A 17221-nucleotide genomic window follows, 5' to 3' on the forward strand; every position below is an offset into this window, starting at 1 on the left:
AATTGTGCAAAATTTAATTTCTTTAAGATATTTGATGAGGTTAAAAGTCAAAAGTTTATATTTTGTGTTTACTCAGGTTGCATTTGTTTTATTTTATATTTAATCTGAATGTACATCTTAGCATGAGGATAGAATTTAGAATGTGTTTCACACAAAATTAAAGAAAGCAGAGGTGCGTGGAATATTTTTTCTCAGCACCTTTGATCCAAACCAGTTCTAAAGATGTAGGAACATATTCTCCTCCATTTCTCAATTAAATGTATGAGTACCTCAAAATTGAACTGACCTGAAAGTACTTGAGGGAACCGAAGGCAGAGGTTATATAAATGTGTATAAAACTAATGAAATTATAAAACACAAGATGACCATAACTATGAACAGAGCACAATAGTCAGTGAAGGTGGTAAGCATGTTATCCTTATAATAAAACAATACTGGGTGAAAATTAAATATCAATCCCAGGATACCCATTCTATTTAAAAATTGAACATAAATTCTTTATCTTATGTATGCATAACATTTCAATATCAATTTTTAGTACAATTTATTATAATAGATTTTATCATACATTAACAACTACAGCAGCTTTTGGCATCCACACAACAGAATTTTAAAAAAAAAATCATGAAAAATTTAATTTTCAAGCTAAGGAAAGAGAAAGTTTGAAATGTAATTGTCTTTTAAAGATTTGGAGCAGGGAGCATACAGGTGAGGTGTGGATGGGCACATTTTACATTGAAACAAAAATGGCTTTTAAAGTATGTTTTCATACTTTTCACCAGTGAGGTCAAAATACTTTACAGTCTGTACAGTTCAGCACACTACAAAGTTTACAAAGCATGGAGGAAAATGTACATTTTTTTAAATTTTATTTTATTGTTTTAAATAGAAAAAAAATTGTCCGATGGGCTTCTGCGAAGGACCAAAAAAAACATACAAATGTGTCACTTAAATCATTGTCCCTTTAGTTTTGTTTGTTTTAAATCTGTCTACCACGTCCATAATCATTCTTTCATGTTCACATTCTCTATCCCATTCTTTTCATATTCCAAGTAAATTCCTATTACAGTAGGAAAATCATTCCTAACTGGTCTACACAGTGGGGTTAGAACTGACAATCCAGTTAATATTGTTATTCTGTTGGTCACAGTTCAGTGAGGTGAAATGGTGATTTTTTATTTTTAAAAATTACTGTTAATGTATATAGTTGTAGCAGTACCTAGTACTGCTGAAGAAGTTTACCTTGCCCAGTCATAACAGAATCCTTTGCATCTTCTATCTGCACAACTGCTATGCTCCCACTGGTTGGTACTCTTGTGCTGTATAGCTAATCACACCTCAGTCTGTTGCTGTGAGTCCGTGATGATGGTCACCCCTCGATGAAGCTCATCCATACTGTCAAAGTCACTGCCATGTTCAGAGTCATCCAGCCCACAGGGGGTTGACATGTCTGAGGCTGATGATGCACCAACGGACAGTCGGATACTTCGGGACACAGAGTCATCAGTGTCCCCATTTCCTGGTGTTCGCCCACTCACTGAAGAGCTAAAAACTTCATTTGGCGCCTCCCCAGTGGGTATTTGATGGGGAGGTAGGTACTGGCTAGGGTGGAAATATGGTCTGGCATGCTGATGCCTTGTGCTCAGTGTGCTCTCCTTGGAAAGTGGTGTATTGGTAGAAAATGGTGCATAGGGCTCAGTATAATCCTCACCTGTGGGCAGTGGAGGTGGCAGTTGGTCTTGATTAAGGAACTCTTCTTCGTGGGGAGGGAGATAGTCACTGTCGATGTCATAGCCCCCTAGATAGTAATCTGACTCCAGTTCTCGAGTACTTTCGCTAAGGCAAGGGGTCGAGCCTGCTACTTCGTTTCCATGACTTGCCTCGTAGCCTGGCACCTCTTCAATGTCTGAGAGCCTCGGGCTTGGCATCCAGTCTGATGTATCCCAGTGATATGCTAGACGGTAGAAGGGGAAATGGTTAGCAATAATCTGAACTGTAAAAATGATAAAAATTCATTTAAGAGCAAACACTCCAATGTGGAATTGGAGCATGGAAACATGCCTTCAGTAAGCCCCAGATGGGCGTGGTAACATCAACACTACATGGAAGTGTTGAAATTCAGGAATAGGACAAGACATAGTCTATACAAAAAACCTGTTAGGTGTGGCATGCACTTTGCAGATTGGTGTTACAAATGTGACAGCATGCTCAACTTCTTGAAGAATTGGCAGCATACAAGCCATGCAGTCCTTCCCCCAAAGAAATAAATAAAATGACAAAACAAACAATAATAACAAAAACAAAACAGTAGAAATCCATTCAGTTCAGTTAGAGCATTATAAAATATCTTGTAAATTATCTGCAAGGAAGTCATTTAAAAATCTCCTTCTCTCTCTCTATCCATCTATAATGAGACTAAGTATATTCCATGGAAATCGTTTTAGTTTGGGGGATTTTCAGTACACATTTGGACAAACACAAACATACACACATTCTGATGGATGGAATTGGGGTTCGGTATCTTGCCCAAGGAAACGTTTACATGGAGGAGCTGAAGATTGAGCTGAATCAAACTATTAGTTAGTAGACAAGTAGCTCTAATTATGATTTATGGGGCAGATTTGTAGAATAAATTACTAAAAAAAGATTATTTGCCACTACAGTATGTCATTAACCTGGTGCTCTCTCTTCCCAAAAGTATTAAGCCCTATTCCAGCTCTTAAGCTGCACGTTTCTAATAAGCATTTACTTGCCCCACCAATCTACCACATGCTTATTATTATGTTGTTTCTATTCTTTCTCTGTGCTTGTTCTTTGCTTTCCTGTCAGTCAGTGGCAAGGTCAGAAAGGTCAGAACTGGTCAAATAGCTGTCTTGTCCACTGGGGATCACTGGGTTTTTCTATAATGTAGGCTTTGTGTGAACTGGCTCTTAAAATAAAAACAAATTTAAATTATGTTACGGTGTTTCAAAAAGGACTAAATATTTGCTTGTCCAACCACTGTCACAATTTCCATGGCATACACTTCCATTTACTATGTATGTCCAGTGGATTGTTTGATCTTAAGGTCAGCTTTCATACCTGAAATCACAGCAAGACATATACTTACCTAGACTGGTTAATTGTTTTAATGGAATGGAATTTCTTTGGATTAAGAGAAACTTCCTGTCTCACTTCAATACATCGTCTTGAATACGCTTTCCCATGGTATCTGTAGTCCTCTGGCATAGCATAAATATTCATTCTTATCACTTAAGTTTGGCTTACTGAACGAATAATTGACTAATGACTCTGAAAACTGAATTCAGATTTCATTTAAAATGAGTTTAAAAATGCCAGTGAAACACAAAAAAAGATTTCCATGCATAAAAACAGAATACAAACAAAACTTAATGGGAAAACTTAATAACACAAGAACTGGCACAGTAGGGTGGAAAGTAGAGTGGTCACCACCGTGGCCTATTTAGCGCAGCACAAGACAAGCTGTGGAATAACTTATCTATACAAAGCTTTGACCAGAGAAGGAGATGAGGAATTTACCACTGACAAACTATAGGGCTATAGGGGTACAAAGATACAGCAGGTAGACAAAATAATTTCAGTAAGAACCATTTGTTTCTGATTTCGTTTTTAATTTTAATGCAGACCATTTATGAGGTCTGTCCCTGACTATACACCTGATAGATACACCATAAAAATAACTATTGGGAAAGCTTCTTTTATGTCAATGTTCCTCCACAAATGTGCTGATGGTATATAAAGTTGTCACTGGAAACTGTTTCGAAAAGGGCAGTCAAGCATAACACTGGAGAGAAGTGTTATTCTTGTTATTCCCAAATGGAGAAGTGCTGAGGCAGGCAAAGTGAACGATAAAAAAATGTTTTATTGGCTGATCCAAAAATTAAAAGAATTCCAGAATTCAAAAAGGTGAAACAACAAAAGGAATATGCAAACTGACAATCAGATAAAAACAAAAGGAAACCGTTTTTTCTCACTACTGTTGTTTTTGTGCATTCTCATCTCTTCTGTCTTCCATACTCCTCCTGTGACCTGGAAATCAATCTCAGTCCACCTTTTAGAAATAATAAAATGTATCTGGAAGACAGAGGAGAGAGAAGACTGCAAAGGTGTATCCTGTATGAGTATGTAGCTCACTTAATTGTGTAAAAAAATATTTGTTGTAAATGAAAAAATACACCTCAAATATGCACTATGAAAAATGTCTGAACCTTTTTGTGTTGACTGTTGCATGTATTTTATTTATAGCCTACAGCATATTTAAAAAACAGAGGCTAACCCAAATGCTTTTGAGACAGACACATTTACATACATATAAAAACTAGGTTTCCAAAAAACCCAGTTTTAATATAGACAAAAGGCTGAAAGGTGGGTTTTGCTGTGTTCATCAGTTGTTGTGGAAAATAAAAATTCCAGGGATTTAGTGGTCATTAAAATGTGTTCAGAATTTTTAAATTCATGGTGATTCAGCAGACACACTGCTCTCCCCCACATTTGCTGCCTTTATAAGTTAAAAGTATTCAAACTCAGTTTGTACTTTACCAACAGAGAAACGTTACTAGGTATTGATCAAGAAAAAAAGTTGGAGTATCGCAGAGTACTGCCAAAAGACAGTCTTAAGTAAATATTACTAATTCAGAGGAGAATGTGTTCAATGACCACTCACACAAAAAAATTCATTCTGCATAAATTCAAAAACAAAAACTTAAATCTATTTTGTAAATCTTGGTCATGCCATGATTCAAACAAGATGACTATTCATGTACATCCTTTCTGACTCATTGGCTAACAACCTTGCAGTGATAGCGTCTTAGCCAGTGAGCAACCAGTTTTACAGTCAGACTCATCCCTTCTTACCAAGACGGTGTGGAGGCAGATTTCTTTTCTCATGTATTAATCACATATTTAATCATATCACATTAGTTTAGTAATATCACTTTCTCACTTTACTATAGTAAGAGCACTCCTGTCACCAGTTTGCATGCATGTGGAATGTTAACACAGCGAGGCCATTGTAATGGGAGACGTTAAACAGATAGTGGGACTCCTTCTCCTTTTCAGGGATGTAAATCCTTAGGCGATGGCCAAGCAGAAAACAAGGTCATAATTCTCTCTGTGAGGGAGAAGGTATAGCCCCCCTGAGAGGGGCCAACATATAAGAGTTTGCGTTCTTTGTCTGTGTCTGTATATAAGATGTAAGGGCGGTGGCCACAATTCAAAGATGATCCTAGTGTTTCACTGGGATGCTCTCTCCACATTGCAATGTGTTTATTAAACCTGCTTCAAATGAAGCTCACTGGGTGTGTTGCAGGTTATTGTTAAAATTTCCACAACAAGGGCAATGGTGGAAACACTTTTACAGGATTCAAACTGAACTTCAGAAACCAACGGGCGACGTCACTATAGTACGTCCAACTTTTGGAGGGTAAAACACAGAACAGCCCGTCACAGCCATTACAGGGTTAATTAGTTAGCAAGCTAAGAAATTAATCTTGCTTCATCTTTATATCACTCTGACCATATTAGTTCTAGTTATTGTCACACAAAGAAATAAAGCAATAAAGCTAATTTTATGTTCATTCCCTGTCTTCAAAGTCCTGCATTTGGGCCCTGCTCTGCCTGCCACAAAGCATTTTTATGACAAATCCAATCATCAAAATCTATGTTGTTATGCAGTAAATAGATAAATAAAAATAAGAGCATTAATAGCGTGTGAAACTTCATTTTCCAAAATGCAAGAAATAGAATCAATCCAAAATCTAATTGATGCATGCTAAATCATCCAGCTAAGACAATCCCCCCAAAATTGATTCTGTTCATCTTGACATAGCATTTTCAGTGAGAGAAAAATTGGTCCACCCCAAGGATCTGGTCCCGCAGCACAAACAGAGTAATATTGCCATGGGCCCTGTGTCTACCTGGTTAGCCCAGTGAGACTGTGGAGGCAAAGACGACACAAGAGCTCTCGATTCTCACTCCTGGTTTATCCTTCATCACAACACAACTGAACACTGGCTGTGAGTGGAGCCCATGGACGCAATGGAGGTGCATGAGTATCGTGCCTGACGAAAACAAACGAGAGGAGTCCAACGACCTTGGAACAAAAACATCAGGTAGGCAATGATGCACTGGGCCAGGAACAGTCCAGAGCAATCCATTTTGCAAGAGAATTTGTAAGTTTGTCCGATGTTGACTTACTAATTTTAGTCCTGAAGCCAGTCATTTCATCAAGTTTGTTGGTACTCGAACTGGGACTCCTAGTGCTAACAGTTCTGACAGTTTCTGCGCTCGCTGTAAGTGCTTCAGTGGTATGCAAACTCCTTTTTGCACAGTTTGCACAAAAACATGCTTTTATCAAGGCTTCCCTCGGGTAGTCTTTTGAAAAGAAATGTGCCTCTGACCAGTCCTACCAACGCACTTTCTTCTGATTCTTCCATTTTTGTAGCTCTGATGTGTGCATCAGTGTAATCGGTATACCAGGAAATTGACAAAAGCCCCCCTTTGCTTGGAATGCAAAGTGCGATTAAATGCATTATTTTTTTAACATTTTATTTTTTTCAAATTAATTAATCGCAATTAATGTGTTAAATTCCCACCCATATATAAAAAAACCTGCACTGAAGTATTTAATTTGTTTTAAATATCACTCCAGTTAAATTTCTGACCATTACTGCCTACTCCAGCTGCTTTTATCCTGAACTCCCCCCCACACCAATTAATTTATTGATATACCACTGAACTTATTTTAGTAGAACAAGAACACAATAAATAAATATAAATATCTCAGTTTTGAATCACAAATACAGATATAAACTGAAGCCACAAATTAGTTAAAAACCCAATCTATGAAACAAGTGTGCAAATATCACAATACTGCAATAATACAAATCATGTGCGAACATTTAGGCAGCCAGATGTATCTGAGGGAAGGAACAATCAAAGTACAGAAAGAAGGTGCTGTATTTCACACTATTGGAAACATTTATCTTCACTTCACAGGTAGCTGCTAGCCCATACTGAACTTCGCACATCTATGGCGACCTACCGCATCCCAGAATGCATGGCAAGGTGTACTTGCAATGTACACCTGTTAGTTGGGTTCCAAATAGCAGGTGCTGTTACTTTAGCACACACCACACAGCTTTCTCGTGTGGTCCCAGCATCCTACTCAAATAGGGGAAGCATGACGATGGAGATCAGCTGTGTTGGTCAGCCTCCCCTGACACCACATTCTAAACCCACTCCTCCACCAGCCCCCTGTAGTTGAGCCACAAACTACAAACCGCCACATCATTCTTACTTAGACTGTCTGTGTCTCTTGCTTGATTCAATGTGTACTAGAATACTGCTGTTTTGTCTCTGGCACAGGAAGTGCTAGATTTGTGCCTGTTTTTCTTTTAAGCAGTTTTAAAACTCTTCCATATATCTGATTATCCACTCTTTTTGTTAGTTTCAAAATATCCAGCCTTAATTTTATTATCAACATCACTCTCCATCTTGCCAACAATCTTAGGACCCACTGTCTACCTTTAGCTGGCCGCTCCTCCCTGTGGCAATGTCAAAACTGACCACTCCCACAAGATTTGTGTTAATGAAAGACTTATATCGTTCATATATTTGCTGATATGCTGGTAAATTGCATGTATTCTAATATGACCCATACCATGCCAGTTTTGATACAATGCTATTTAAGCTGATTTTATTGAGAACATTTTATTTTGTCTACTTGCTGCAGGTAGATAAATGAAAAGATGAAGAGACAGGGTGTGGTAAAAGAAAGGTGGGGGTCGGTGGGCTGGAAGTCACCTCTATTGAAGGTTTGACCTTGGTCCATATCTGACACTGTCAGATGCAGAAAACAACAAGACACAAACGTTAATGGCCAGCACTGTGCCATTTAAGGGCAGCTATATGCAGGAATTTAATTCTATCCTGATTAACTTGCTATAAAATAGTGCAGTAGGGACTAGTATCCCATTAGTGCAGTCATCTACTGCTGACCAGTTGGAATGAAACCCTGACAACCTTCAGCTTAATAAGTCACAATAAACTCAATAAACTGATCTAATTACAGTAGGTAGGAGTGTCTGTTAATGAAAGATAAAGTATGCTCCACATAGCAAGAGGACATTCAACTTATAGCTTAAGACACCTCTTTTAGTGAAATACGTCACTTACAAGATTGAAATTAGCAAAGAATGGGAGAGTGAGAGGAGAGACACAAAGTTGATAAGACATGGTACCTTCACTTTCGATTGTGTCGACTGCATCATTTACCAGTCGAATGACGGTCACTATGGAGGCTTGCAGAGAGAGAAAAGGAGCAGATATATAACATATATCTGAAATATAGGCATTCAGATTTGAAAATGCTCATCCTGTTGTCGGTCAAGTGTGTCCTCATGACCGAGTAATTAATTATGGCTGCCCACTACTTTCTCTGATCTCTGCAGAGGACTACCTCACCTGATTACCTGCTGTTTTAATGTTGGGAAGAAAAAGACACACTGCCAGACAAAGAAAATTTATAAAAGCAAAGAAAGTCATGTGGGAACAAGACATTATAAAACTAACATTCTTCTGCTTCTTGCCAGTTTTGCCAGATAAAGAGCAGGTGTGTTAACACCTGTCTTTGGCAAGCACAGGAAAGAAAATGGCAAAATAATTTGTACAACTGGGGAAAAAAATTCCAGTTAATTAACTGATGATTTTAAACAATGTAACTAGCATTTCTGAAGAATTACCATTCTGTGAAGTAAAATTAAAAATTTACTCAGAGGAATCTGTCTGTAAAAAAACAAACAAAAAAAACAACAACACAAAAGCAAAATACACAACTCCTTCACAAAAGCCACAACTACCAATAAAAGTTTGGAAAGCCACCAAAACGCCTTAGCTTGTCTGTGAATGATCTGTCTCACCACTTTTTATATCTTGGAATATCTATCCCACGAATTCCTACACTCAGCAGCGGGTCACCATACGATGTCACCTCCCATTTAAAATTCTGTATACTTGGAAACATTCTCGTTTGAAAGAAACAATGAACAGCCATATAAAAAAAGACATATTACATTTTCATTTTATGGGACAATGCAGATGACGGTTTAAGTTTCAGTGACAAAATATTATCCTTTTTTTTTTTCATTCTCCTCTCATCTCCTGTCTTGTACTCTGACATATACCCATCATTGCCCTCTCTATCCACTGCTACCCACGCTGACAGTGTCTTTCGGTATTTTTATCTGATTATTATTGGTTTTATTTGTTTCGTATAAGAATATTCACAAATATTTCAAAAGCATTTTGTCCCACAGGTGAAACCCAAATGTGACGGGCTGGTTTTGCATGGATAATGGTGAGCAAAACGAATAAAAAGAAGAAAGCAACTCCTGTTGCAACCAAAAGTTAAACAAAAGCAAACTAGAGTATTCAAAGAATCATGAAGCACTTTTCTAATGGGTGTGTCTTACCATTGTCATCACAAGAATCAGACTGAAAGGAGCTCAGTGACTGGACCTCTGAGTTACTGCCTTTGTTGCTTCCTGAGAAACATGTTACTTCTTCTGCCATGTCGCCCACCTTACCTGTAGGAAAAAGTCAGGGGGTAAGGGAAGATTGTAAAGCAAGCACAACTCTGTGTATGTTATGCAAAAACATTTATCAAGACATCATATTTAGGTAGTGCCTTCAGTGGCTCCAGTTGTAACTGATAGTGTACCTGTCCTACAGCCTGCATTAAAAAAAACAAACATCTGGGATTGTTGACTGAGCAGCAAAATACAATTTAATGTTAGTACAAAGCTTCTATAATTCATGAATAAACCTGCATAGTAAACACTGCAATGCCTCAGTAAACCAAGAGTGACTTATTCTAACTAGGAGACAAATTGTATAAAATTCACTCACACTCATCATTATCCCATGGGCTCTTGCATATGGAGTCACAGTCTGAGCGACATGGTGAGACTGGTGGAAGGTTGGGGGCCACGCTGCACACCACCACCCCTCTCCTAGTGGTTCCTGAAAGGATCCTTGGTGACTCAGGGTGAAAGGTACTCATCTCTGTATGTTCCACACTGCGTCCATCTGCCATCTTCTCTAGCGTGGAACGTGGGTCTCCTTGGAAACAGGGCGTGTATGCCATGGGTCTCACAGGGACCTGTGGAGGTCCCATCATCCCACCCCCTCCCAACATGGCAGACTCCATACCTGGCTCTGAGTACAGGTTGAGAGGGTCTCCTGAGGTGCAGTGTAAGGTCTTAAACTGAACACCATTGGCCTTGTTAAGGAGTGCTGCAGTGGCTGGGTCCTGCACCAGAGATAGATTGTTCCGCGAGTAGTTTTTCTGGAAGACCTTCTTGCGGAATGCAATGAAGAGGATGATGAGGGTGATGATGACAAAAAGTACGACAGCAATGCCAATAAGCTCCTCCCTACCAACCACAGCATGACCAGCCTGCATGTCGGGGACAACAACAGGCCTCAGGCCACAGCGCTGACCCACAAAGCCTGCCGTGCAGTTACAGTAGAAGGAGCCGTGAGTGTTAATGCAGGTGCCACCATTCTCACACTCCCCCTCTGGATTCCTGCGGTCACATTCGTTCACATCTTCCTCACAACTGCAGGATAAAAGGATGGAAATAGAATGGAAGAGACCAGTGTGAAAAGCCTGTCAATAAAGAAAAAACTGCACAAGTATGTATCCATATGTAGCCTCACATTAATACCTTTCTTTGATGTTTGTAACCATCAACATATTATAGTGTCATTTATCTTCTAATAAAATCAGAGAGAAGAATGTGTTAAAAAGAGAAAGAAAAAAAAAGAAGAGTCATTTCACCTATAATTAAAATATATGAAAAGGGAAACATTTATGTAGGAAAAAAAATTGCTTTGAAAACTACAGACTCATCAGTTCTCAAAGATATAGTATTTGAACAACTTTCCAAACTTTGAAATTTTCCAAAAACAAAATTGTCCTAAATTGTAGACACCAGGTGACCACTTTCTAATCTGTGGTCACCCTAATCTCTACGCTGTGAGCAGAGTTACACTTAATAACCAAATGAAAGATAATGCACTAAATGTTTTATGTTTGTCTGATAACTGTTGGATTTGATCATTTGTAACCAACCTTTTTTTTTTCATCATATTGTTAATGTGACTGTTCAGTGAGCAGCAATAGACCTCTGCTACACTAGGATCTGAATGAAGAGACATTGCTAACGGGTGTAAGAATGACATTTGTACAGAGTGACTCAACTGTTCAGAATGGTGCATGCCAGGTTTGTGTGTTTTCACTCAGACTTACGTCAGGCCCCTGAAGCCTCTCCTGCAGCTGCAAAGAAATGCATTGCCAATGGGCTTACACACACCGCCGTTATGACACGGGTTGGGAACACATGCTGTTATCTCCATCTCACAGTGCCCCCCAGTGTACTGGGGTTTACAACTGCATGAGAACCCTGGGAGACAGACAAAGTGTAAGACTTCATTAAGAACAGATCACTTCTTTTAATGTACAGCACTCACTTCTATACAAACACACACACAATTTTGACCTAAAATAATATCATTTTTAGATTGAGCACTACAGGACTCATTAAAGGTGCTGGGGGCTGGCTTCGATGGAGGTGGGGAGCCACATTATTGCTCAGACTGCCCTGCAGTCATGTATATTGGTCCTCTGCCTCACTCTCCCCTCCTGGCTTTCATTTTATTGCAAACCCTCTAATCCCTCTATATACTTAGATTATTTAAAATAATACATAATTTATTTATATATACACACATATTATACAAGTAAATAGGACAAGTGTGTGTGTGTGTGTGTGTGTGTGTGGGGGGGGGGGGGGGGGGGGGTGTAGATCCAGTACTATAGAAGACGTGACTTGTACACATCTTCACAAATATGCAGAAAAAACAGACCCAGGGGATAGCCCCACTCCCAAAAGGGAAAATATACCACCAAGTGGAATATTTCTTACCTAAAGCTGAATAAATATATCTAATATTTATTAACCCTGATTTCATAGGGGAGTGAACTACTTGGGTTGAAAACAATTTGGTAAAAGCATCCTGGGCCTAGCTACGCAACATTGATGTAGTACGTACTTAAATGGTGGGAGTGAGCAGAGTTAATGCAGAAAACTCATGCAAACATGGGAAGAAAACACACTCTAAACGGGACCAGGGACCCTTGTTGCAGAGCAAAAACAACATGCTTCAAGAGATCAACCATCATCCCTGTGGCCAAGAACAACAAGCCCTCATGCCGGAATGACTACCGGACAGTTGCACTGACTTCCTGCACACCACCCTTAGCCACATGAACAAGAAACAGGGTAACTATGTGAGACTGCTGTTTGTTGATTACACTTCACTTTAACACAATAGTGCCCGGCAGACTGTTCACAAAGCTGAGGGATCTAGGACTCAACAGCCGTCTGTGTGCATGGGTGTTTAACTTCCTCACTGGCAGAACTCAGGTGGTGAGGGTGGGCAGGTGCGTCTCCGACGGCATCACCATCAACACAAGAGCGCCACAAGTGTGTGTACTCTCGCCACTGCTCTACTCCCTCTACACTTCAGACTTTATGGCCACTCAAGGCTCCAATACCATTGTGACGTTTGCTGATGACACAGTGGTGTTGGGCGCCAACTCCAACAACAGAGACTACAAGCCCATTATCATCAATGGAGTTCCAGTGGAGAGGGTACAGTCCTTCAAGTACCTTGGTGTCCACATCTCCTCAGATCTGACATGGTCTGCCCACATTCAGGTCTTGTCCAAAAAGGCTTGGCAGCGCCTGTACCACCTACAACAACTGAGGAAGTTCAGGGTTTCTCCAGGGATCCTCAGGACTTTCTAGGCACTGTGGAGAGAATCCTCACACAGAACATCACGTCCTGGTATGGAACAGCTGTGTCAAGGACATAAAAGCTCCTCAGAGAGTGATCTGTACAACATAACGTTGCTGCAGGACTGCTCTCCCCTCCCTACAGGACATTTACACCAGGAGATGCTTGTCCAGAGCAGCTCACATATTGAAGGACCTGTTCAACCCCAGCAATAAAATGTTCCAACTTCTGCAATCAGGCAGTAGGTTCTGCACCATCCGGGCAAGAACAGAGAGGTTCAAGAGGAGCTTCTACCCTCAGGTGGTAGACTAACCTAAAAGTCTGTGGTTTTTGTCCTGGGGTAATACACTAAATCCTATTTCATCTAATCCATACATGGGAGAGTGGTGTGTGTGTGTTAGAAAGAATAAAACAGCTTTATAAGTATGTTTGTGAATCTGCGAATGTGTCTTGCACTAAATGGACCAATAAATTGATCAGAAAGCTCCCAGTGTAGTAGATAAAATAAAGTCCTGTATGAATGTGTGTGAATGGGTGTAATGTAGTTTGTAGTGTGTAAATGATTTATACCAGTCTAATTTTCATCTGGGTTTCGAAACACATACACACATTTTGGGAATTTAGGTGAGTATACACATGCACAAATGCCATGTAATACTGCTAATAACTTCAGACAGGCCTTGCAAATGCACACAAAATAGTGGAAAATATAATATGTATACACAATACATTTCAGAGAATCATAACCTTTCGAATGAACTTTAAAAAAATAGACTTATCTACTTTATACATCAAAACATTATCAGATTAGTTTTAAGAAAAATGGTTAATGCACACAGCTTTGGTGAAATGGATTGGGATTTATATTTTTAGTCATACTACTTCGAGAAGCACTTTTACACTACAGCGCACGCACACACACACACACGCGCACACACACACACACACACACACAATCATTCAGTGCTTCATTATATGTGCAATCACACACTCAGCGGTTGATGCATCCAGGGGTAAGAGTAGTAAGGAAACTAATACCTTAATCTTTCAATGTATACTCATTGAAAGATTGAGATGTCATGAAAGACCTCTGCAGCCTTGTGTTTTCTGAGGTGACTGTGCTGTTTCATTTATTTTCTATGACTCACCACCAGCAGGTAGACTTGTACAAGTAGCTCCGTTGTGACATGGCTGCTGCAGACATGCATCAGGGTAGAGAATGCAACCCAGTTTCAGCTCTGTCAGTCCCACCACCTCTGCATACTGCGAACGTTTGTTCTGCAATGGGAGCTCATTGTTGTTCAGCATTACAGAGTCCAGGCAACCTTGGAATCCATAAAGCACCCGGGGGTCCTTCTGGAATTCCATGAGGCTACGAGAGTTTGGGGGCTGCACCTAAGAACAACAAGGGTTAGGAATTTTGAGTTAAAATGCTTGACATAGTCTGCAGGTACTCCTGTCAGCCTACATAGTAAAGCTTGTAAAAATAAAATGTATTTATTTTTAAAATTATCCTGTTTTCAAGAATTACCCAAATTACACGAGATGAAACGCCTGAACTATTTAAAAACTAAAAATCAGGTATATACTAATTTGTTTTTATATGTGTATTGATTATAGATAATTGAAAAACCTTCTGGGAAAAACCTGGTGTGGTTAGGAGAGACCATCCCACTTTGGACCTGATGCTCATTTCTAGAAATCTGGCCAATGTTCTTAAACCACACAAATGTGACTATCCAGAGTTTCAGCTTCAACTTCCTGTTATCCCCCCAAAACCACATCCACATCCACAAACTTTGTTTCCAAACCAACAAAAACGAACCAAAAATCAGCAAAAACCGATTTAAACATAACATAAAAACCACAAAGGATGAATAATATAATATGCACAGCTTCACCAAAGAGTAAAACAGTGCAATGTGGATTATTAAACATTACATCTCTCTTCTAAGTCCCTGTTAGTACATGAATTAATAACTGATCATCAATTCATTTACTTTGCCTTACAGAAATCTGGTTAAGGTTATGTTAGAATCAAGACCCCCAAGCAAACTAACTGTTAGAGTCCACAGGCTGAGAATGGGGATTGAAAGGTATCCAGTTTATTAATCAACCAAAGACCCAGACAGAGTTTTAATTCATTGAAAAGCCTCACGCTTAGCCTTGTCTACCACTGCTGGAAAACTCAAAAGCCAGTTTTATGTGTTGTTATCTATTGTCCAAATGGCACTCACTCAGATTTTCTATCTCAAATTTCAGTCTTTTTAACTTAGTGATCAGTTCAGATAAAATAATTGTGAGTGATTGAACATTCATGTAGTTACTAAAAAATAGTCTCAGATTTTCACAGATGATATCAAGCTATCACTTGACCAAGCTGTCTTAGCTAATTATAGGCCAATCTCCAACCTTCGAACAGTTGTAAAATAGCTAACTGATCACCACTAGAGCCATGGTTTACTTCAACATTTTCACTCAGTTTTCAAAGCTCATCAAAGTAGAGTAACAGCTTTACAACAGGTTACTGCAGTGGACTCATGTCTGTGTCTATCCTGCTAGACTTACAGCCTTCTTCCTGTTTAAAGGGAGTTTTTCCTTCCCACTCTCACCAAAGTGCTTGCTCGTAGGGGGTTGTCTGATTGTTGGTTCTTCTGAGGCCATGTCTATGCCCTGTCAACAATGACAAGCTCAGAGGGTAGCAGCTTGTTCTTTAAGGATAAACCACTTATTTTTGTTGGTAAATAGAGGGAAGACCTGACTGTGAAGCAAGCTGCTAGAGGTCTGTGGTTTTTACTGTCTTCAGATCAGTTACTATCTGTGAAACACAGCTAGCATTAACAGGTAAACGAGGTTCAGTGATTTAACATTGTAAGGGATGAGTTTCCGTTTGCCATCTGCCCTTGGTCAACATGTCTGGTGTAAAGGAGATGAAGTATGAAAAAGCTGTTAATAACTCCTGTAGGCAGTTATTAACCCTAGGTACTCATGAACTGACCAGTGCTCCAAAGAAGATAGTTGTAGGTAGTCTCTGTACAAATGATGGTCCACGGCGTCGTTCAACATAGCTGTCATCAAGTGCCAAGCTGCTGAAGTTGCGATTCAGTTCAAGTGCCATTGTGTGCCAGCTCCCATCATTGATACGACGACCCGAGATGCCCAGCATGTCAGGGCTGTCATCATTTCCACCAAGGCCACAAGCCAACTGGAACCACAGCTTCCCATCCTCCAACTGCATGGAGACACACACACACACACACACACACACACACACACACACACACACACACACACAGTCTTTGAAACATCAAAGCACATAAATGTAGTGTTACATAAAAAAAAACATTCTGCAAAAAATTTAACTGTAAGAAAAAACATAGATGTTGGTGATGACAGCTTCAAGATGCCTCCTGTATCGTGAGAAACTAATCGCATGCATTGCTCAGGTGTGATTTTGGTCCATCCTTCCACACAAATGGTCTTCAAATCCTAAACGCTCTTACTATGAGCACAAGCTTTAGGTCTTTCCATAGATTTTCAGTTGGATTCAGGCCAGATAATTGGCCGGGCCATTCTAGCAGCTTTGTTTTCTTTCTCTGAAACCAATTTTGAGTTTCTTTGGCCGTGTGTTTGGGATCATTGTCTTACTGAAGCGTCTACCATTGTCATCCTGGTACATAGCAGTAAATGTTTTTAAATTAAGAATATCCCTATACATTTTTCCATTCATCCTTTCTTCAATTATTTGAAGAGTGCCAGTACTGTTTGCTAAAAAACAGCCCCATAACATGATATTAACACCTCCAAACTTTAATGTTGATATGGTGCTTTTGATTGATGTGCAGTGCCTTTTGACCTTGTGTGTATTATGGCCTAGTGTGTATTAAGGCATTCAAAGAGTGCCATTTTGGTTTCATTGGACCAGACTGTGAAATCCTCCCAGTATTTCACAGGCTTGCCTAAATTTTGTTCAGCAAACTTTAAATGCCCTTCATTTAAAGTTTAGGCCTATAAAGTGTATGGCCTTGTTTAGAAATTCTGCTGTAATCAATTCCATCAGTATGTTTTCCAACAATAACGTGGCAAAGGTCTTAAGAGAGCTCATTGGTTTTACTCAACATTAGATGCTCTTTGTGTGAAACCTTGGTAATGAGGCACTACTTTTATAGGCCATCAATGAGGACTGAAGCTACTGATATTAATTTGCACTAAGTGGCAGGATTGTTTTCCAGTTATTGATAGATTTCAGCTACTGTCATGACCTTCCATGCATTTTAGCACCTCCCTTTTTTCATCTATTCAATACTCCTTCCCTGTGTAGTTTCTCATTATTACACAA

The 17221-nt window shown here is 39.5% G+C and overlaps 1 protein-coding gene across 4 annotated transcripts in view; it reads right to left on the minus strand.

Annotated features, from left to right (window-relative positions):
• Window positions 1-527: 527 nt before the first annotated feature.
• The window catches only part of fat3a (FAT atypical cadherin 3a), a 179253-nt gene continuing 162559 nt past the window's right edge, over window positions 528-17221 (minus strand). For 2 of the 4 annotated variants that reach the window (XM_085479104.1, XM_085479107.1), the window contains exons 23-30: window positions 15881-16114; window positions 14031-14277; window positions 11333-11486; window positions 9928-10640; window positions 9492-9605; window positions 8262-8321; window positions 7825-7860; window positions 528-1954 (exon numbers count right to left, since the gene is read on the minus strand). In XM_085479104.1, coding sequence (XP_085335230.1) covers window positions 1332-1954; window positions 7825-7860; window positions 8262-8321; window positions 9492-9605; window positions 9928-10640; window positions 11333-11486; window positions 14031-14277; window positions 15881-16114 — 2181 coding nt within the window. In that variant the 3' untranslated portion in view covers window positions 528-1331. The remainder of the gene's footprint in view (window positions 1955-7824; window positions 7861-8261; window positions 8322-9491; window positions 9606-9927; window positions 10641-11332; window positions 11487-14030; window positions 14278-15880; window positions 16115-17221) is intronic. The other 2 variants (XM_085479105.1, XM_085479106.1) reach the window with 2 other exon arrangements.

This window comes from Copadichromis virginalis, linkage group LG14 (assembly GCF_057382275.1).
Source record: "Copadichromis virginalis isolate Kocher_CV1m ecotype Utaka linkage group LG14, C_Virginalis_male_GT1.1, whole genome shotgun sequence".
Classification (NCBI taxonomy): domain Eukaryota; kingdom Metazoa; phylum Chordata; class Actinopteri; order Cichliformes; family Cichlidae; genus Copadichromis; species Copadichromis virginalis.